This window comes from Petromyzon marinus, chromosome 58, assembly GCF_048934315.1.
Source record: "Petromyzon marinus isolate PM22_M1 ecotype Great Lakes invasive population chromosome 58, UKy_Petmar_22M1.pri1.0, whole genome shotgun sequence".
Taxonomy (NCBI): Eukaryota; Metazoa; Chordata; class Hyperoartia; order Petromyzontiformes; family Petromyzontidae; genus Petromyzon; species Petromyzon marinus.
The window spans coordinates 775996-795339 of record NC_133724.1 but is presented as its reverse complement, the minus strand read 5'-3'; the positions used below and the strand labels follow the sequence as shown (position 1 = coordinate 795339).

The 19344-nt window shown below is 48.8% G+C and overlaps 1 protein-coding gene across 3 annotated transcripts in view; it reads left to right on the top strand.

Moving 5' to 3' along the window:
- The first annotated feature begins 29 nt into the window (after positions 1–29).
- The window catches only part of LOC142905726 (E3 ubiquitin-protein ligase RNF213-like), a 116098-nt gene continuing 96783 nt past the window's right edge, over positions 30–19344 (top strand). For 2 of the 3 annotated variants that reach the window (XM_076052803.1, XM_076052800.1), the window contains exons 1-2: positions 30–996; positions 16341–17419. In XM_076052803.1, the coding sequence (XP_075908918.1) occupies positions 16378–17419 (1042 nt within the window). In that variant the 5' untranslated portion in view covers positions 30–996; positions 16341–16377. The remainder of the gene's footprint in view (positions 997–16340; positions 17420–19344) is intronic. The other variant, XM_076052802.1, reaches the window with a different exon arrangement.

Below are 19344 nucleotides of genomic sequence, written 5' to 3'. Positions count from 1 at the left end.
GAGGGGCTGGTATAGGGCGTGGCCTGATGAGGAGGCGTGGCCTAAGGGGCATAACCTAAGCGCGTGGTCCGAGTGGCCGGGTTTATCCGCTCTACGAAATCAAACGGTGTTCTTTCGTCGAAAGTCGCTTTCAGTTCCCGTATCGGCGACGTTTCGCGGAATGTGCCCTTCTTCCTCGCAGTCGCCAATACCTCGCCACGAAGCGACGGTGACGTCACCACGGCGCCCGTGCCAGGCTAGCTGCACTTTGTGGCTGCCACGTGGAAGTGTCGTAGGCTCGCTGCTTGCAGGAGGAGGTCACGGGACAGACCCAGCGGGTGCCATGGGTCGACCGACCGAGACGACCACCGGCAGAGAGACGGATTCACCACCACCACCACCGCCGCCACCGCCATCTGTGCTGCCCCCTACGCTGACAACTCGCGGCGTTTTATGTTGTGAGCCTCCGGAGGGCGACTGCCTCCCAACAACCCAGTACCGCCAATGTGCACCTAGCCTGGCACTGCCCAGCAGCGTCCTTCACGAACCGCTTCACAAAGACAACGATCCCCACCAGTGAAGGCCGACACAGCACACGAGGGGTGGGTGGCCAGCACCACGCCCGGCCGCCTTTGTCTCCCCGGCGGCGATGTTTTTACACAGCACCAGGCTAACATTTGAGGCTGAGTCGACCTAGGAGAAGTTACCCTGGACCGGCCCAGCACCGCACGCACAACAACACAACAACAACACAACAACACACGCTGTTGTTGTGTCTCGTTGACTCGAAGTGGGATCACTTCCCAGAAGCAGCAGCAGCAGCCTGGGCGGTCACGACTTCCTCGTACAAACCATGAATATTTAGACTGTCACAAACACACGAGTACACACACACACGAGTACACACACACATATACACACACTCACAACACTCGTCCCCAGCGTCTTTGTGTGTCTCAGCTCGTGAGTTGTCACTCCGACAAGTTGCAGGTCACCGAACTTCGACTACTACAGCTGGTAACTTTACCACGCGCACACACACTACTACTAGACACACACATTACTACTAGACACACACACACTACTAGACACACACTACTACTAGACACACACTACTACTAGACACACACACACACTACTAGACACACCACTACTAGACACACACATTACTACTAGACACACACACACACTACTAGACACACACTACTACTAGACACACACACACTACTAGACACACACTACTACTAGACACACACACTACTACTAGACACACACTACTACTAGACACACACACTACTACTAGACACATACTACTACTAGACACACACACTACTACTAGACACACACTACTACTAGACACACACACACTACTAGACACACACTACTACTAGACACACACACTACTACTAGACACACACACACTACTACTAGACACACACACTACTACTAGACACACACACTACTACTAGACACATACTACTACTAGACACACACACTACTACTAGACACACACTACTACTAGACACACACACACACTACTAGACACACACTACTACTAGACACACACACTACTACTAGACACACACACTACTACTAGACACACACACTACTAGACACACTACTACTAGACACACACATTACTACTAGACACACACACACACTACTAGACACACACTACTACTAGACACACACACTACTAGACACACACTACTACTAGACACACACACTACTACTAGACACACACTACTACTAGACACACACACATTACTACTAGACACATACTACTACTAGACACACACACTACTACTAGACACACACACACACACTACTAGACACACACTACTACTAGACACACACACACTACTACTAGACACACACTACTACTAGACACACACACTACTACTAGACACACACTACTACTAGACACACACACTACTACTAGACACACACACTACTACTAGACACACACACTACTAGACACACTACTACTAGACACACTACTACTAGACACACACTACTACTAGACACACACTACTACTACTAGACACACACTACTACTAGACACACACACTACTACTAGACACACACACTACTACTAGACACACACACACTACTACTAGACACACACACACTACTAGACACACACACTACTACTAGACACACACGCACTACTACTAGACACACACACTACTACTAGACACACACTACTACTACTACTAGACACACACACACTACTACTAGACACACACACTACTACTAGACACACACACACTACTACTCGACACACACACACTACTAGACACACACTACTACTAGACACACACACTACTAGACACACTACTACTAGACACACACTACTAGACACACTACTACTAGACACACACACACTACTACTAGACACACACTACTACTAGACACACACACTACTACTAGACACACACACTACTACTAGACACACACACTACTACTAGACACATACTACTACTAGACACACACACTACTACTAGACACACACTACTACTAGACACACACACACTACTAGACACACACACTACTACTAGACACACACACACTACTACTAGACACACACACTACTACTAGACACACACACTACTACTAGACACACACACTACTACTAGACACATACTACTACTAGACACACACACTACTACTAGACACACACTACTACTAGACACACACACACACACTACTAGACACACACTACTACTAGACACACACACTACTACTAGACACACACACTACTAGACACACTACTACTAGACACACACATTACTACTAGACACACACACACTACTAGACACACACTACTACTAGACACACACACTACTAGACACACACTACTACTAGACACACACACTACTACTAGACACACACTACTACTAGACACACACACATTACTACTAGACACACACACACACTACTAGACACACACTACTACTAGACACACACACACTACTACTAGACACACACTACTACTAGACACACACACACTACTACTAGACACACACTACTACTAGACACACACACACTACTACTAGACACACACTACTACTAGACACACACACTACTACTAGACACACACTACTACTAGACACACACACTACTAGACACACTACTACTAGACACACTACTACTAGACACACACTACTACTAGACACACACTACTACTACTAGACACACACTACTACTAGACACACACACTACTACTAGACACACACACTACTACTAGACACACACACACTACTACTAGACACACACACACTACTAGACACACACACTACTACTAGACACACACACACTACTACTAGACACACACACTACTACTAGACACACACTACTACTACTACTACTAGACACACACACACTACTACTAGACACACACACTACTACTAGACACACACACACACTACTACTCGACACACACACACTACTAGACACACACTACTACTAGACACACACACTACTAGACACACTACTACTAGACACACACTACTACTAGACACACTACTACTAGACACACACACACTACTACTAGACACACACTACTACTAGACACACACACTACTACTAGACACACACACTACTACTAGACACACACACTACTACTACACACACACACTACTACTAGACACACACACTACTACTAGACACACACTACTACTACACACACACTACTACTAGACACACACACTACTACTAGACACACACTACTACTAGACACACACACTACTACTAGACACACACACACTACTACTAGACACACACACTACTACTAGACACACACTACTACTAGACACACACACTACTAGACACACACACTACTAGACACACACTACTACTAGACACACACACTACTACTAGACACACACTACTACTAGACACACACACTACTACTAGACACACACACTACTACTAGACACACACACACTACTAGACACACACACACTACTACTAGACACACACACTACTACTAGACACACACACACTACTACTAGACACACACACACTACTACTAGACACACACACTACTACTAGACACACACACACTACTACTAGACACACACTACTACTAGACACACACTACTACTAGACACACACACTACTACTAGACACACACTACTACTAGACACACACACTACTACTAGACACACACTACTACTAGACACACACACACTACTACTAGACACACACTACTACTAGACACACACACTACTAGACACACACTACTACTAGACACACACACACTACTACTAGACACACACACACACTACTACTAGACACACACACACACTACTACTAGACACACACACTACTACTAGACACACACTACTACTACTAGACACACACACACTACTACTAGACACACACACACTACTACTCGACACGAACACTCGCTCCACTAACCTGCTGGAAGAGCCCCTTGAGTGATCGTTCTTCACACAAGTTGTAAACTTCACACGCAATCACACACACACAATCACGCACACACAATCACGCACACACAGTCACACACACACAATCACGCACACACACAGTCACACACACACAATCACGCGCACACACAGTCACACGCACAATCACACAGTCACACGCACAATCACACAGTCACACGCACAATCACACAGTCACACGCACAATCACACAGTCACACGCACAATCACACAGTCACACGCACAATCACACAGTCACACAGATCCCCCATATCAGACTGTAGGGGCAAGTGCTGTTAGCGAGCACCTATGAAGGCCGGAACGGTACACGAGGGGGTGGGTGGCCAGCACCACGCCCGACCGCCTTTGTCTCCCTAGTGGCAATGTTTACACACCGCACCAGGTACTCATTTGAGGCTGAGTCGATCTAGGGGAGGCCCAGGACCGGTTCAGATAATCGTCACCGGTGTTGGCCGTGAGCGGGAATGTGAACCCGGGTCGCCGGGTTCATAGCGCAGCGTGCTAACCGCTACACCACCGCTTAATCACACAATCACACACACAGTCACACACAACCACACAGTCACACACACAATCACACACACAATCACACACAACCACACACACATTCACACACAGTCACACGCACAATCACACACACACAGTCACACACACAATCACACACAACCACACAGTCACACGCACAATCACACACACAGTCACACACACAATCACACACACAGTCTCACACACACACAGTCACACACACGCAACCACACAATCACACACTCAGCGAGTAGCAGCATAGACCTATGCAGGCCGTCAGGGGTGGCCAGTACCACGCCCGGCCGCCTTTGTCTCCCCCCCCCCCCAGTGACGATGTTTTCACGTCGCATCAGGTACAGTGCTCATTTGAGGCTGAGTCGACCTAGGGGGAGGTCCAGGACCGGTCCAGATAATCGTCACGGGCGTTAGTTGGTGGCCGTGAGCGGGAATCGAACTCGGGTCGCCATGTCCGTAGCGCTAACCGCAGCACCACCGCTCCCCACAACAACACAGTGGTGGTCGTGGTGGTGTTGTTGCTGCGTGTTGTTGTTGTTGTTCGTGTGGCTGTAGCGCAGTGCGCTTTCTCTGGGGGTGTAGCGACGCAGCCCTCCGCGATGTTCGGGTGTTGTCACTTCACCGTAGTGAGTGGTAGTAGTAGGGGTAGCTTCACCGTAGTGAGTGGTAGTAGGGGTAGCTTCACCGTAGTGAGTGGTAGTAGGGGTAGCTTCACCCTAGTGAGTGGTAGTAGGGGTAGCTTCACCGTAGTGAGTGGTAGTAGGGGTAGCTTCACCGTAGTGAGTGGTAGTAGGTGTAGCTTCACCATAGTGAGTGGTAGTAGTAGGTCTAGCTTCACCATAGTGAGTAGTAGTAGGGGTAGCTTCACCGTAGTGAGTGGTAGTAGGGGTAGCTTCACCGTAGTGAGTGATAGTAGGGGTAGCTTCACCGTAGTGAGTGGTAGTAGGGGTAGCTTCACGATAGTGAGTGGTAGTAGTAGGGGTAGCTTCACCGTAGTGAGTGATAGTAGGGGTAGCTTCACCGTAGTGAGTGGTAGTAGGGGTAGCTTCACCGTAGTGAGTGGTAGTAGGGGTAGCTTCACTGTAGTGAGTGGTAGTAGGGGTAGCTTCACCGTAGTGAGTGGTAGTAGGGGTAGCTTCACCGTAGTGAGTGGTAGTAGTAGGGGTAGCTTCACCGTAGTGAGTGGTAGTAGGGGTAGCTTCACCGTAGTGAGTGGTGGTAGGGGTAGCTTCACCGTAGTGAGTGGTAGTAGGGGTAGCTTCACCGTAGTGAGTGGTAGTAGGGGTAGCTTCACCGTAGTGAGTGGTAGTAGTAGGTCTAGCTTCACCGTAGTGAGTGGTAGTAGTAGGTCTAGCTTCACCATAGTGAGTGGTAGTAGGGGTAGCTTCACCATAGTGAGTGGTGGTAGGGGTAGCTTCACCATAGTGAGTGGTAGTAGTAGGTCTAGCTTCACCGTAGTGAGTGGTAGTAGTAGGTCTAGCTTCACCGTAGTGAGTGGTAGTAGGGGTAGCTTCACCGTAGTGAGTGATGGTAGGGGTGGCTTCACCGTAGTGAGTAGTAGTAGGGGTAGCTTCACCGTAGTGAGTGGTAGTAGGGGTAGCTTCACCGTAGTGAGTAGTAGTAGGGGTAGCTTCACCGTAGTGAGTGGTGGTAGGAGTAGCTTCACCGTAGTGAGTGGTAGTAGGGGTAGCTTCACCATAGTGAGTGGTAGTAGGGGTAGCTTCACCATAGTGAGTGGTAGTAGTAGGTCTAGCTTCACCATAGTGAGTGGTAGTAGGGGTAGCTTCACCATAGTGAGTGGTAGTAGGGGTGGCTTCACGGTAGTGAGTGGTGGTAGGGGTAGCTTCACCCTAGTGAGTGGTAGTAGGGGTAGCTTCACCGTAGTGAGTGGTAGTAGGGGTAGCTTCACCGTAGTGAGTGGTAGTAGGGGTAGCTTCACCGTAGTGAGTGGTAGTAGGGGTAGCTTCACCATAGTGAGTGGTAGTAGGGGTAGCTTCACCGTAGTGAGTGGTAGTAGGTGTAGCTTCACCGTAGTGAGTGGTAGTAGGGGTAGCTTCACCGTAGTGAGTGGTAGTAGGGGTAGCTTCACCCTAGTGAGTGGTAGTAGTAGGGGTAGCTTCACCGTAGTGAGTGGTGGTAGGAGTAGCTTCACCGTAGTGAGTGGTAGTAGGGGTAGCTTCACCGTAGTGAGTGGTAGTAGGTCTAGCTTCACCGTAGTGAGTGGTAGTAGGGGTAGCTTCACCGTAGTGAGTAGTAGTAGGGGTAGCTTCACCGTAGTGAGTGGTGGTAGGAGTAGCTTCACCGTAGTGAGTGGTAGTAGGGGTAGCTTCACCATAGTGAGTGGTAGTAGGGGTAGCTTCACCATAGTGAGTGGTAGTAGTAGGTCTAGCTTCACCATAGTGAGTGGTTGTAGGGGTAGCTTCACCATAGTGAGTGGTAGTAGGGGTGGCTTCACGGTAGTGAGTGGTGGTAGGGGTAGCTTCACCATAGTGAGTGGTGGTAGGGGTAGCTTCACCATAGTGAGTGGTAGTAGGGGTAGCTTCACCGTAGTGAGTGGTAGTAGGTGTAGCTTCACCGTAGTGAGTGGTAGTAGGGGTAGCTTCACCGTAGTGAGTGGTAGTAGGGGTAGCTTCACCCTAGTGAGTGGTGGTAGGGGTTGCTTCACCGTAGTGAGTGGTGGTAGGGGTAGCTTCACCGTAGTGAGTGGTAGTAGGGGTAGCTTCACTGTAGTGAGTGGTAGTAGGGGTAGCTTCACCGTAGTGAGTGGTAGTAGGGGTAGCTTCACCGTAGTGAGTGGTAGTAGGTCTAGCTTCACCGTAGTGAGTGGTAGTAGGGGTAGCTTCACCGTAGTGAGTGGTGGTAGGGGTAGCTTCACGATAGTGAGTGGTAGTAGGGGTAGCTTCACCGTAGTGAGTGGTAGTAGGTGTAGCTTCACCGTAGTGAGTGGTAGTAGGGGTAGCTTCACCGTAGTGAGTGGTAGTAGGGGTAGCTTCACCGTAGTGAGTGGTAGTAGGGGTAGCTTCACCCTAGTGAGTGATAGTAGGGGTTGCTTCACCGTAGTGAGTGGTAGTAGGGGTAGCTTCACCGTAGTGAGTGGTAGTAGGGATAGCTTCACCGTAGTGAGTGGTAGTAGGGGTAGCTTCACCCTAGTGAGTGATAGTAGGGGTTGCTTCAACGTAGTGAGTGGTAGTAGGGGTAGCTTCACCGTAGTGAGTGGTAGTAGGGGTAGCTTCACCGTAGTGAGTGGTAGTAGTAGGGGTAGCTTCACCGTAGTGAGTGGTAGTAGGGGTAGCTTCACTGTAGTGAGTGGTGGTAGGGGTAGCTTCACCGTAGTGAGTGGTAGTAGGGGTAGCTTCACCGTAGTGAGTAGTAGTAGGGGTAGCTTCACCGTAGTGAGTGGTAATAGGGGTAGCTTCACCGTAGTGAGTGGTAGTAGGCGTAGCTTCACCGTAGTGAGTGGTAGTAGGGGTAGCTTCACCGTAGTGAGTGGTAGTAGGGGTTGCTTCACCATAGTGAGTGGTAGTAGGGGTAGCTTCACCCTAGTGAGTGGTAGTAGGGGTAGCTTCACCGTAGTGAGTGGTAGTAGGGGTAGTTTCACCGTAGTGAGTGGTAGTAGGGGTAGCTTCACCGTAGTGAGTGGTAGTAGGTCTAGCTTCACCGTAGTGAGTGGTAGTAGGGGTAGCTTCACCGTAGTGAGTGGTAGTAGGGATAGCTTCACCGTAGTGAGTGGTAGTAGGGGTAGCTTCACCCTAGTGAGTGATAGTAGGGGTTGCTTCACCGTAGTGAGTGGTAGTAGGGGTAGCTTCACCGTAGTGAGTGGTAGTAGGGGTAGCTTCACCGTAGTGAGTGGTAGTAGGGGTAGCTTCACCATAGTGAGTGGTAGTAGGGGTAGCTTCACCGTAGTGAGTGGTAGTAGTAGGGGTAGCTTCACCGTAGTGAGTGGTGGTAGGGGTAGCTTCACCGTAGTGAGTGGTAGTAGTAGGGGTAGCTTCACCGTAGTGAGTGGTGGTAGGGGTAGCTTCACCGTAGTGAGTAGTAGTAGGGGTAGCTTCACCGTAGTGAGTGGTAGTAGGGGTAGCTTCACCGTAGTGAGTGGTAGTAGGGGTAGCTTCACCGTAGTGAGTGGTAATAGGGGTAGCTTCACCGTAGTGAGTGGTAATAGGGGTAGCTTCACCGTAGTGAGTGGTAGTAGGGGTAGCTTCACCGTAGTGATTGGTAGTAGGGGTAGCTTCACCATAGTGAGTGGTAGTAGGGGTAGCTTCACCGTAGTGAGTCGTAGTAGGGGTAGCTTCACCGTAGTGAGTGGTAGTAGGCGTAGCTTCACCGTAGTGAGTGGTAGTAGGGGTAGCTTCACCGTAGTGATTGGTAGTAGGGGTAGCTTCACCGTAGTGAGTGGTAATAGGGGTAGCTTCACCGTAGTGAGTGGTAGTAGGCGTAGCTTCACCGTAGTGAGTGGTAGTAGGGGTAGCTTCACCGTAGTGATTGGTAGTAGGGGTAGCTTCACCATCGTGAGTGGTAGTAGGGGTAGTTTCACCGTAGTGAGTGGTAGAAGGGGTAGCTTCACCGTAGTGAGTGGTAGTAGGTGTAGCTTCACCGTAGTGAGTGGTAGTAGGGGTAGCTTCACCGTAGTGAGTGGTAGTAGGGGTAGCTTCACCGTAGTGAGTGGTAGTAGGGGTAGTTTCACCGTAGTGAGTGGTAGAAGGGGTAGCTTCACCGTAGTGAGTGGTGGTAGGTGTAGCTTCACCGTAGTGAGTGGTAGTAGGGGTAGCTTCACCATAGTGAGTGGTGGTAGCGATAGTTTCACCGTAGTGAGTGGTAGAAGGGGTAGCTTCACCGTAGTGAGTGGTAGTAGGTGTAGCTTCACCGTAGTGAGTGGTAGTAGGGGTAGCTTCACCATAGTGAGTGGTAGTAGGGGTACCTTCACCGTAGTGAGTGGTAGTAGTAGGGGTAGCTTCACCGGAGTGAGTGGTAGTAGTAGGCATAGCTTCACCGTAGTGAGTGGTAGTAGGGGTCGCTTCACCGTAGTGAGTGGTAGTAGGGGTAGCTTCACCGTAGTGAGTAGTAGTAGGGTTAGCTTCACCGTAGTGAGTGGTAGTACGGGTAGCTTCACCGTAGTGAGTGGTATTAGGGGTAGCTTCACCGTAGTGAGTGGTAGTAGGGGTAGCTTCACCGTAGTGAGTCGTAGTAGGGGTAGCTTCACCGTAGTGAGTGGTAGTAGGCGTAGCTTCACCGTAGTGAGTGGTAGTAGGGGTAGCTTCACCGTAGTGATTGGTAGTAGGGGTAGCTTCACCGTAGTGAGTGGTAATAGGGGTAGCTTCACCGTAGTGAGTGGTAGTAGGCGTAGCTTCACCGTAGTGAGTGGTAGTAGGGGTAGCTTCACCGTAGTGATTGGTAGTAGGGGTAGCTTCACCATCGTGAGTGGTAGTAGGGGTAGTTTCACCGTAGTGAGTGGTAGAAGGGGTAGCTTCACCGTAGTGAGTGGTAGTAGGTGTAGCTTCACCGTAGTGAGTGGTAGTAGGGGTAGCTTCACCGTAGTGAGTGGTAGTAGGGGTAGCTTCACCGTAGTGAGTGGTAGTAGGGGTAGTTTCACCGTAGTGAGTGGTAGAAGGGGTAGCTTCACCGTAGTGAGTGGTGGTAGGTGTAGCTTCACCGTAGTGAGTGGTAGTAGGGGTAGCTTCACCATAGTGAGTGGTGGTAGCGATAGTTTCACCGTAGTGAGTGGTAGAAGGGGTAGCTTCACCGTAGTGAGTGGTAGTAGGTGTAGCTTCACCGTAGTGAGTGGTAGTAGGGGTAGCTTCACCATAGTGAGTGGTAGTAGGGGTACCTTCACCGTAGTGAGTGGTAGTAGTAGGGGTAGCTTCACCGGAGTGAGTGGTAGTAGTAGGCATAGCTTCACCGTAGTGAGTGGTAGTAGGGGTCGCTTCACCGTAGTGAGTGGTAGTAGGGGTAGCTTCACCGTAGTGAGTAGTAGTAGGGTTAGCTTCACCGTAGTGAGTGGTAGTACGGGTAGCTTCACCGTAGTGAGTGGTATTAGGGGTAGCTTCACCGTAGTGAGTGGTAGTAGGGGTAGCTTCACCGTAGTGAGTGGTCGTAGGGTTAGCTTCTCCGTAGTGAGTGGTAGTAGGGGTAGCTTCACCGTAGTGAGTAGTAGTAGGGGTAGCTTCACCGTAGTGAGTGGTAGTAGGGGTAGCTTCACCGTAGTGAGTGGTAGTAGGGGTAGCTCCAACGTAGTGAGTGGTAGTAGGGGTAGTGTATAGTGTTGCGTATAGTGTAGTGTATAGTGTAGTATACTAGTTAAGCACTCACCGGTTGTGTTATGGAGAGTAAACCACAACATTTACTATTATAATGTAGTGTATAGTGTAGTGTATAGTAGTGTAGTGTATAGTGTAGTGTGTAGTAGTAGTATAGTGTATAGTAGTGTAGTGTATAGTGTAGTGTATACCATTTGAACCTCCTTTGCCAGTAGCAAAATGTGATCATTGTATTTTACCCTTTTATCTGGAAACAAAACTGACACCTTTTTTACAAGGAGTCATGTTTGCATTGACCACAATACCTGCGGTCGGAATGCAAACAAAAAGCATAACTCTGATAATGATGACGCCAAAAAGCGCATCTGGTCCAACACCATGTGGGACTAGGCTCTAAGGAAAACAGAGCGCCTTGACAAAGGAATTAGCATAGAATTTAGCATTGAAATAGCATGCTAATTCCTTTGTCAAGGGGTGCCTCTGTGGATGTGTATGCTTTAACTTTAACATAGCCATTTCTGTGACCAGTCACAAGCTAATCACTCAGCTATTTAAATGCTAAATTCTATGCTAATTCCTTTGTCAAGGCGCTTTGTTTCTTCTCACACAGCTTAAAGGTCGTGATCTGAGCGTGGCTTTGTTCGCTCCAGCGCTGTCCTCCAGACAGTCTCGTCCCTTCACCTGATGAAGGCCACTTGTGTTGTGGCCGAAACGTCGTGAGAATTTTATTGTGTTATTTTATTTTATCAATTTATTATTTTATTCTCATTCTACGTGACTTTACCGAAAGAACCAAAGGAGATGTTAACTCCCATCGCCTGGTACACAGGAGGAGTTCGTGGGTTCGATCTGAACCCCGACGCCTGCTGTATATTCGGAGTTTGCTTTCCGTCTCTCCTCGTGGTCGTGTGGATTTTTCCCCGGCTCCTCCGGGTTTCCCCTCCACATTTAGAATCAAAGTGCGTTCAGGGTATTTGGCTGCTATAATTTCCACATGATGATAAGCCACTTTGTTGAGCCATTATTTGTGGTCAGGTCACTTCTGAAAAAGAGCTACGTAGCTCAGTGAGCCTTACCTGGTAAAATAAAAAAACAGTTTTGGTTTTAGCAACGTCACATAGGTTCAAAGAAAACACAAGCGGTCGTCATCAGGATGACGTCATCGCAACAAGCAGTCGTCATCAGAATGACGTCATCGCAACAAGCGGTCGTCATCCTGATGACGTCATCCTGATGACCGCTTGCGTTGCGAGCAAAATGTAGTTTTTTATTTTTTGTTATTTTCTTTGAACCATCTACGTGACTTTACCGAAAGACCCAAAGAATATTAGTTCCTGCAGTCACGAAAGCTTTAAGTCAAGATTTACTTTTTAGTTTAATACTCTAAATATTTGGGCCCCACCTGACTGATTGCTGCACCTCCTGAGCTGATGATGTCGTTGTTAGTGCTCCACGAGGTCCCTCTGTAGTCTCGCTGTAATTCCCACGATGCCTCCCATTCAAAGTTTTTTTTATTGGTGTGCTGTGTGTACAGTATAAGAGAATACAAGTCAACACAATTAATCAATAACAGTGTGGCATTTGAATATACAGCATATCATTGGTGTGTGTGTGTATATGACAGTGCATTGGGGTGTACAGGGACTCCTCTACCTACGAACATTCGACTTACGAACTTTGAGATATGAAGATATTTAATAATTCACATTTGTGAAGCGGCGTATATCATCCGTAGAGCCCACCAATGCGCGCCATCCTGTATGGAAAGCCAGGAAACACAACCTGCAGGGTATACGGCCAGAACTAGTCAGGAGTGAAGTTCCAGATAATCCACTTACCTACTCATGCACTAACCTACTCACTAACTCACCTGCTCACTCACCCTCTCATCCACTCAACCACTTACCTGTTCACGCGTTAACCTACTCACTAACTCACCTGCTCACTTACCCTCTCACTCATCCACTCAATCACTTACCTGTTCACGCACTAACCTACTCACTCACCTGCTCACCCATCCACTCAACCACTTACCTACTCACGCACTAACCTACTCACTAACTCAACTGCTCACTCACCCTCTCACTCATCCACTCAACCACTTACCTGTTCACGCACTAACCTACTCACTAACTCACCTGCTCACCCTTCCACTCAACCACTTACCTACTCATGCACTAACCTACTCACTAACTCACCTGCTCACTCACCCTCTCATCCACTCAACCACTTACCTACTCATGCACTAACCTAGTCACTAACTCACCTGCTCACTCACCCTCTCACTCATCCACTCAACCACTTACCTATTCACGCACTAACCTACTCACTAACTCACCTGCTCACTCACCCATCCACTCAACCACTTACCTACTCACTAACTCACCTGCTCACTCACCCTCTCATCCACTCAACCACTAACCTACTCATGCACTAACCTACTCACTAACTCACCTGCTCACTCACCCTCTCACTCATCCACTCAACCACTTACCTACTCACGCACTAACCTACTCACTAACTCAACTGCTCACTCACACTCTCACTCATCCACTCAACCACTTACCTACTCACGCACTAACCTACTCACTAACTCACCTGCTCACTCACCCTCTCACTCATCCACTCAACCACTTATCTACTCACGCACTAACATACTCACTAACTCACCTGCTCACCCTCTCATCCACTCAACCACTTACCTACTCATGCACTAACCTACTCACTAACTCACCTGCTCACTCACCCTCTCAACCACTCAACCACTTACCTACTCATGCACTAACCTACTCACTAACTCGCCTGCTCACTCACCCTCTCACTCATCCACTCAACCACTTACCTACTCATGCACTAACCTACTCACTAACTCACCTGCTCACTCATCCACTCACTCATCCACTAAACCACTTACCTACTCATGCACTAACCTACTCCCTAACTCACCTGCTCACTCACCCTCTCATCCACTCAACCACTTACCTACTCATGCACTAACCTACTCACTAACTCACCTGCTCACTCACCCTCTCACTCATCCACTCAACCACTTACCTACTCATGCCCTAACCTACTCACTAACTCACCTGCTCATTCACCCTCTCACTCATCCACTCAACCACTTACCTACTCACGCACTAACCTACTCAGTAACTCACTCATCCACTCAACCACTTACCTACTCATGCACTAACCTACTCACTAACTCACCTGGTCACTCACCCTCTCACTCATCCACTCAACCACTTACCTACTCATGCACTAACCTACTCACTAACTCACCTGCTCCCTCTCACTCATCCACTCAACCACTTACCTACTCATGCACTAACCTACTCACTAACTCACCTGCTCACTCACCCTCTCACTCATCCACTCAACCACTTACCTATTCATGCACTAACCTACTCACTAACTCACCTGCTCACTCACCCTCTCACTCATCCACTCAACCACTTACCTACTCATGCACTAACCTACTCACTAACTCACCTGCTCACTCACCCTCTCACTCATCCACTCAACCACTTACCTACTCATGCACTAACCTACTCACTAACTCACCTGCTCACTCATCCACTCAACCACTTACCTACTCATGCACTAACCTACTCACTAACTCACCTGCTCGCTTCCCCTCTCACTCAACCACTCACCCACTCTCTCAGAACCATTTTGAGTATTATTAATATTGTATCATTAACGTATCGATTTTTCAATTAAATTGGCAACTTTAAAAGGCTTGCTGGGAAAATGGGGTTCGATACTTGACGGCATTTCGTTTTAGGAACGTGTCTGTTTCGTGTATCGAGGGATGTTTGTAGTATTACTGTACAGGGTGGCCCGGATGTTTTGTGACCTCCATTTCATTCTCTCAAGCTTAATGTATATATATTTTCTAAGTTATGTTTATTTAAAACCTGAAATTAATATGCAATGGAAAAAAATGCTAGTGGTCATTAATTTGTGGTCACAAGACATCTGGACCAGCCTGTACGGTATACCCCAGGGTAGCCGGACCCATTGCCAGCCGGAGTTTAAATTTAGCCACACGAGGTCAGCCAATTAAAATAAAAAAAAACGTCAACAATGTCATTTAAATTAAGCAAAGCAAAAATATAATAATACTTTATGGAACGTGTCCTCGCCAGAGGATAATTTGTGTAGTGTGTGCCAGCGATGAATAAAGTGTGCAATAACGTGCGACAATGTCGTGGAGCGTATTTCTAAACAAATATGTCGAGAATCTGTATTGTTTCAAGTGTATTCAATGCACTTTGAGTTTGCAGTGAGTCATGGTTGGGAGTTTATGGAGATCCAGTAAACACGGCAGTGCTGGTTAAGGTCAGTGCTGATGGACTGGGCGATTTGGGTGACGTTTGCAGCGGCCTGCCAGACAGATAACTGTTGCACTGTACTGTTCGTGGTGATGGTGGTGGTGGGCGAATCAGAATATGTATTTATGACTGGAGACATCCGATGAGCTATGAAGCTCTTTTTGACATGTCCAGAAGGGGCAGGTCAGAAAGTTACAACAACACAAAACGATAATAGGGATGCACAGTATAGGAAAGGTAAGCAAACCATTTAAAATACCAAAAAAATCCAGGTAAAGATTTTAGTTATTTTTTTTCAGAAGTGACCTGGCCACAAATCATAGTTCAACCAAGTGGCTTATTACGTGGACTTTTATTGACACAAAACAGTGTGCTGCTTATATTTTATATCTGGTGGTAGCCAATCTAACTACTGTCCAGCTTTATCTCTTCTTAACTTCCAAGATTGAGCGCACTCATGGGAAAACGTAACAATGCATATTGTATATTTGATCATCAGTTCATATCAGTTCACACTTGACCTTCAAACCAGAGGTCACGAGCTCATAGCAGCCCACACTTGACCTGGAATCCAGAGGGCACCGGTTCGATTCCATCTCCCGGCAGTGTGGCAGTTGTGAAACACTGGGGGGCGATTACATCTCTGTCCACTCAGCTGTATGCTTGGGTCCAGTATGCACGGTCAGCCGATCGGCCAGGTCGCCTTCACTCGCCTGCTATCCGCGCCCATGCCCCCGTGTCCCTCCCTCTCTCTGCAGAAGGGCGGTGCGGGTGACAGCCTCCGCCGGCTGGAGGATGCGGTGCACCAACCCCGACTGCTCAAACACGCTGCGCGACGGAGACCGCTTTTGTAGTCAGTGTGGCCGGAGTCTTGGGGATGTGAGCAAATCGCCCGCTCCCGCTGCTGCTACTGCCGGTCCTGGTGCTGCTCCTGCTGCGCCTGCTGCGCCTGCTGCACCTGCTGCACCTACTGCTGCTGCTTCTGCTGCTGCTCCTGCTGCTGCTGCTGCTCCTACTGCCCCTGCTGCCACTGCCGCTGCTGCTGCTCCTGTTCCTGCTGCTGCTCCTGTTCCTGCTGCTGCTCCTGTTCCTGCTGCTCCTGTTCCTGCTGCTGCTTCTGCTGCTGCACCTCCTGCTGCTGCTCCTGCTGCTGCTCCTGCTGCCGCTGAGCGGTCGGATGTGGCAGCAACAAGGTCTCACCAGCCTGGTCACGAGGCAGCAGCTCATCAAGGTCGTGGTCCCTCCTCCTCGACGGACGTTGGGACTCCTCGAGCGGACGAAGGCGGAACGTCCTTTGCTGGTGATGATGGACGGCCTTGGGAAGACGCGCCTGTGCCCGGTGTCAAACCGCCTGCTCCGGGAGGCTCGCCGACGCGCGCAGGAGGTCGCACGGCTTCCCAAGGCCCCTGGGAAATTGGCGACGAGGGTTCCCGTCCGGAGGCATCGTCGCCGTTCCGTGACGGCCGGCGCGAAGACCCTCTGGGATCGCCGTGCGACGAACGTGGGGGCGAGCGAGGGGACCCGTCGGCGGCGCAGAGGCCGGAGAAGCTCGTGAATCCAGACGGCTCGCCAGCGCGTGGGGCGGATCAGCGGGCCGGTCCGGCAAGCTCACTAACGACGTTCGGCGGTGAGCGACGGTGTTCAACCGGTGAAGCAACTGCCGAAGAGAAGCGACCGCCTTTGGAGACCGCAGAATCACACGAAGACAACGAGACCTCACCGTCACGAACTGACGATGTCACACGCCCTGAGACCTCGCCGTCACTTGAAGACAGGGCCACGTGCTCTGCGGAATCATTGGAACGTGGAGACTCCACGGCTGGCCACGACTCTCAAGGTACCGGCGCTCGCCACTTCACTTTGGAGTACAGTTGTCTATGTACCGTGCAAACGAAGTTCAACGTATGTACGCATATTCTAAACTTGTAGAGCACTGTTTTTTCAAACTTGTTTGGCCTGTGAGACCACTCATCCAATGTCAACATTACCGCGGACCACCCAGCCCCCCACCCCTGGTGACAAAACGCATTCCCTTCTCTCAGTACCAGCAATACAAATACCAGAAATACATTCACTCCTCTCTCTAAATAACACTCATATCACCGGAACATAAAACTTTTTTCTCCGCAGCTACATTGAGGAAAAAAAATATTTGATCCCCTGCTGATGTTGTACGTTTGCCCACTGTCAAAGAAATGATCAGTCTATAATTTTAATGGTAGGTTTATTTGTACAGTGAGAGAATAACAACGAAAAAATAAAAAAAAATGCATGTCAAAAATGTTATAAATTGATTGGCATTTTAATGAGGGAAATAAGTATTTGACCCCTCTGCAAAACATGACTTAGTACTTGGTGGCAAAACCCTTGTTGGCAATCACAGAGGTCAGACGTTTCTTGTAGTTGGCCACCAGGTTTGCACACATCTCTGGAGGGATTTTGTCCCACTCCTCTTTGTAGATCTTCTCCAAGTCATTAAGGTTTCGAGGCTGACGTTTGGCAACTCGAACCTTCAGCTTCCCCCACAGATTTTCTATGGGATTAAGGTCTGGAGACTGGCTAGGCCACTCCAGGACCTTAATGTGCTTCTTCTTGAGCCACTCCTTTGTTGCCTTGGCCGTGTGTTTTGGGTCATTGTCATGCTGGAATACCCATCCACGACCCATTTTCAATGCCCTGGCTGAGGGAAGGAGGTTCTCACCCAAGATTTGACGGTACATGGCCCCGTCCATCGTCCCTTTGACGCGGTGAAGTTGTCCTGTCCCCTTTGCAGAAAAACACCCCCAAAGCATAATGTTTCCAGCTCCATGTTTGACGGTGGGGATGGTGTTCTTGTAGCCATAGGCAGCATTCCACCTCCTCCAAACATGGCGAGTTGAGTTGATGCCAAAGAGCTCAATTTTGGTCTCATCTGACCAGAAAACTTTCACTCTGTTGTCCTCTGAATCATTCAGATGTTCATTGGCAAACTTCAGACGGGCATGTATATGTGCTTTCTTGAGCAGGGGGACCTTGCGGGCGCTGCAGGATTTCAGTCCTTCACGGCGTAGTGTGTTACCAATTGTTTTCTTGGTGACTATGGTCCCAGGTGCCTTGAGCTCATTGACAAGATCCCAGTTGCCTTGAGCTCATTGACAAGATCCTCCCGTGTAGTTCTGGGCTGATTCCTCACCGTTTTCATGATCATTGCAACTCCACGAGGTGAGATCTTGCATGGAGCCCCAGGCCGAGGGAGATTGACAGTTCTTTTGTGTTTCTTCCATTTGCGAATAATCGCACCAACTGTTGTCACCTTCTCACCAAACTGCTTGGCAATGGTCTTGTTGCCCATTCCAGCCTTGTGTAGGTGTACATTCTTGTCCCTGACATCCTTGGAGAGCTCTTTGGTCTTGGCCATGGTGGAGAGTTTGGAGTCGGATTGATTGATTGCTTCTGTGGACGGGTGTCTTTTATACAGGTGACAAGCTGAGATTAGGGGCACTCCCTTTACGAGTGTGCTCCTAATCTCAGCTCGTTACCTGTATAAAAGATACCTGGGAGCCAGAAATCTTTCTGATTGAGAGGGGTTCAATAACTTATTTCCCTCATTAAAATGCAAATCAATTGATAACATTTTTGACATGCGTTTTTCTGGATTTTTGTTGTTGTTATTCTGTCTCTCACTGTTCAAATAAACCTACCATTAAAATTATAGACTGATCATTTCTTTGGCAGTGGGCAAACGTACAAAATCAGCAGGGGATCAAATACTTTTTTCCCTCA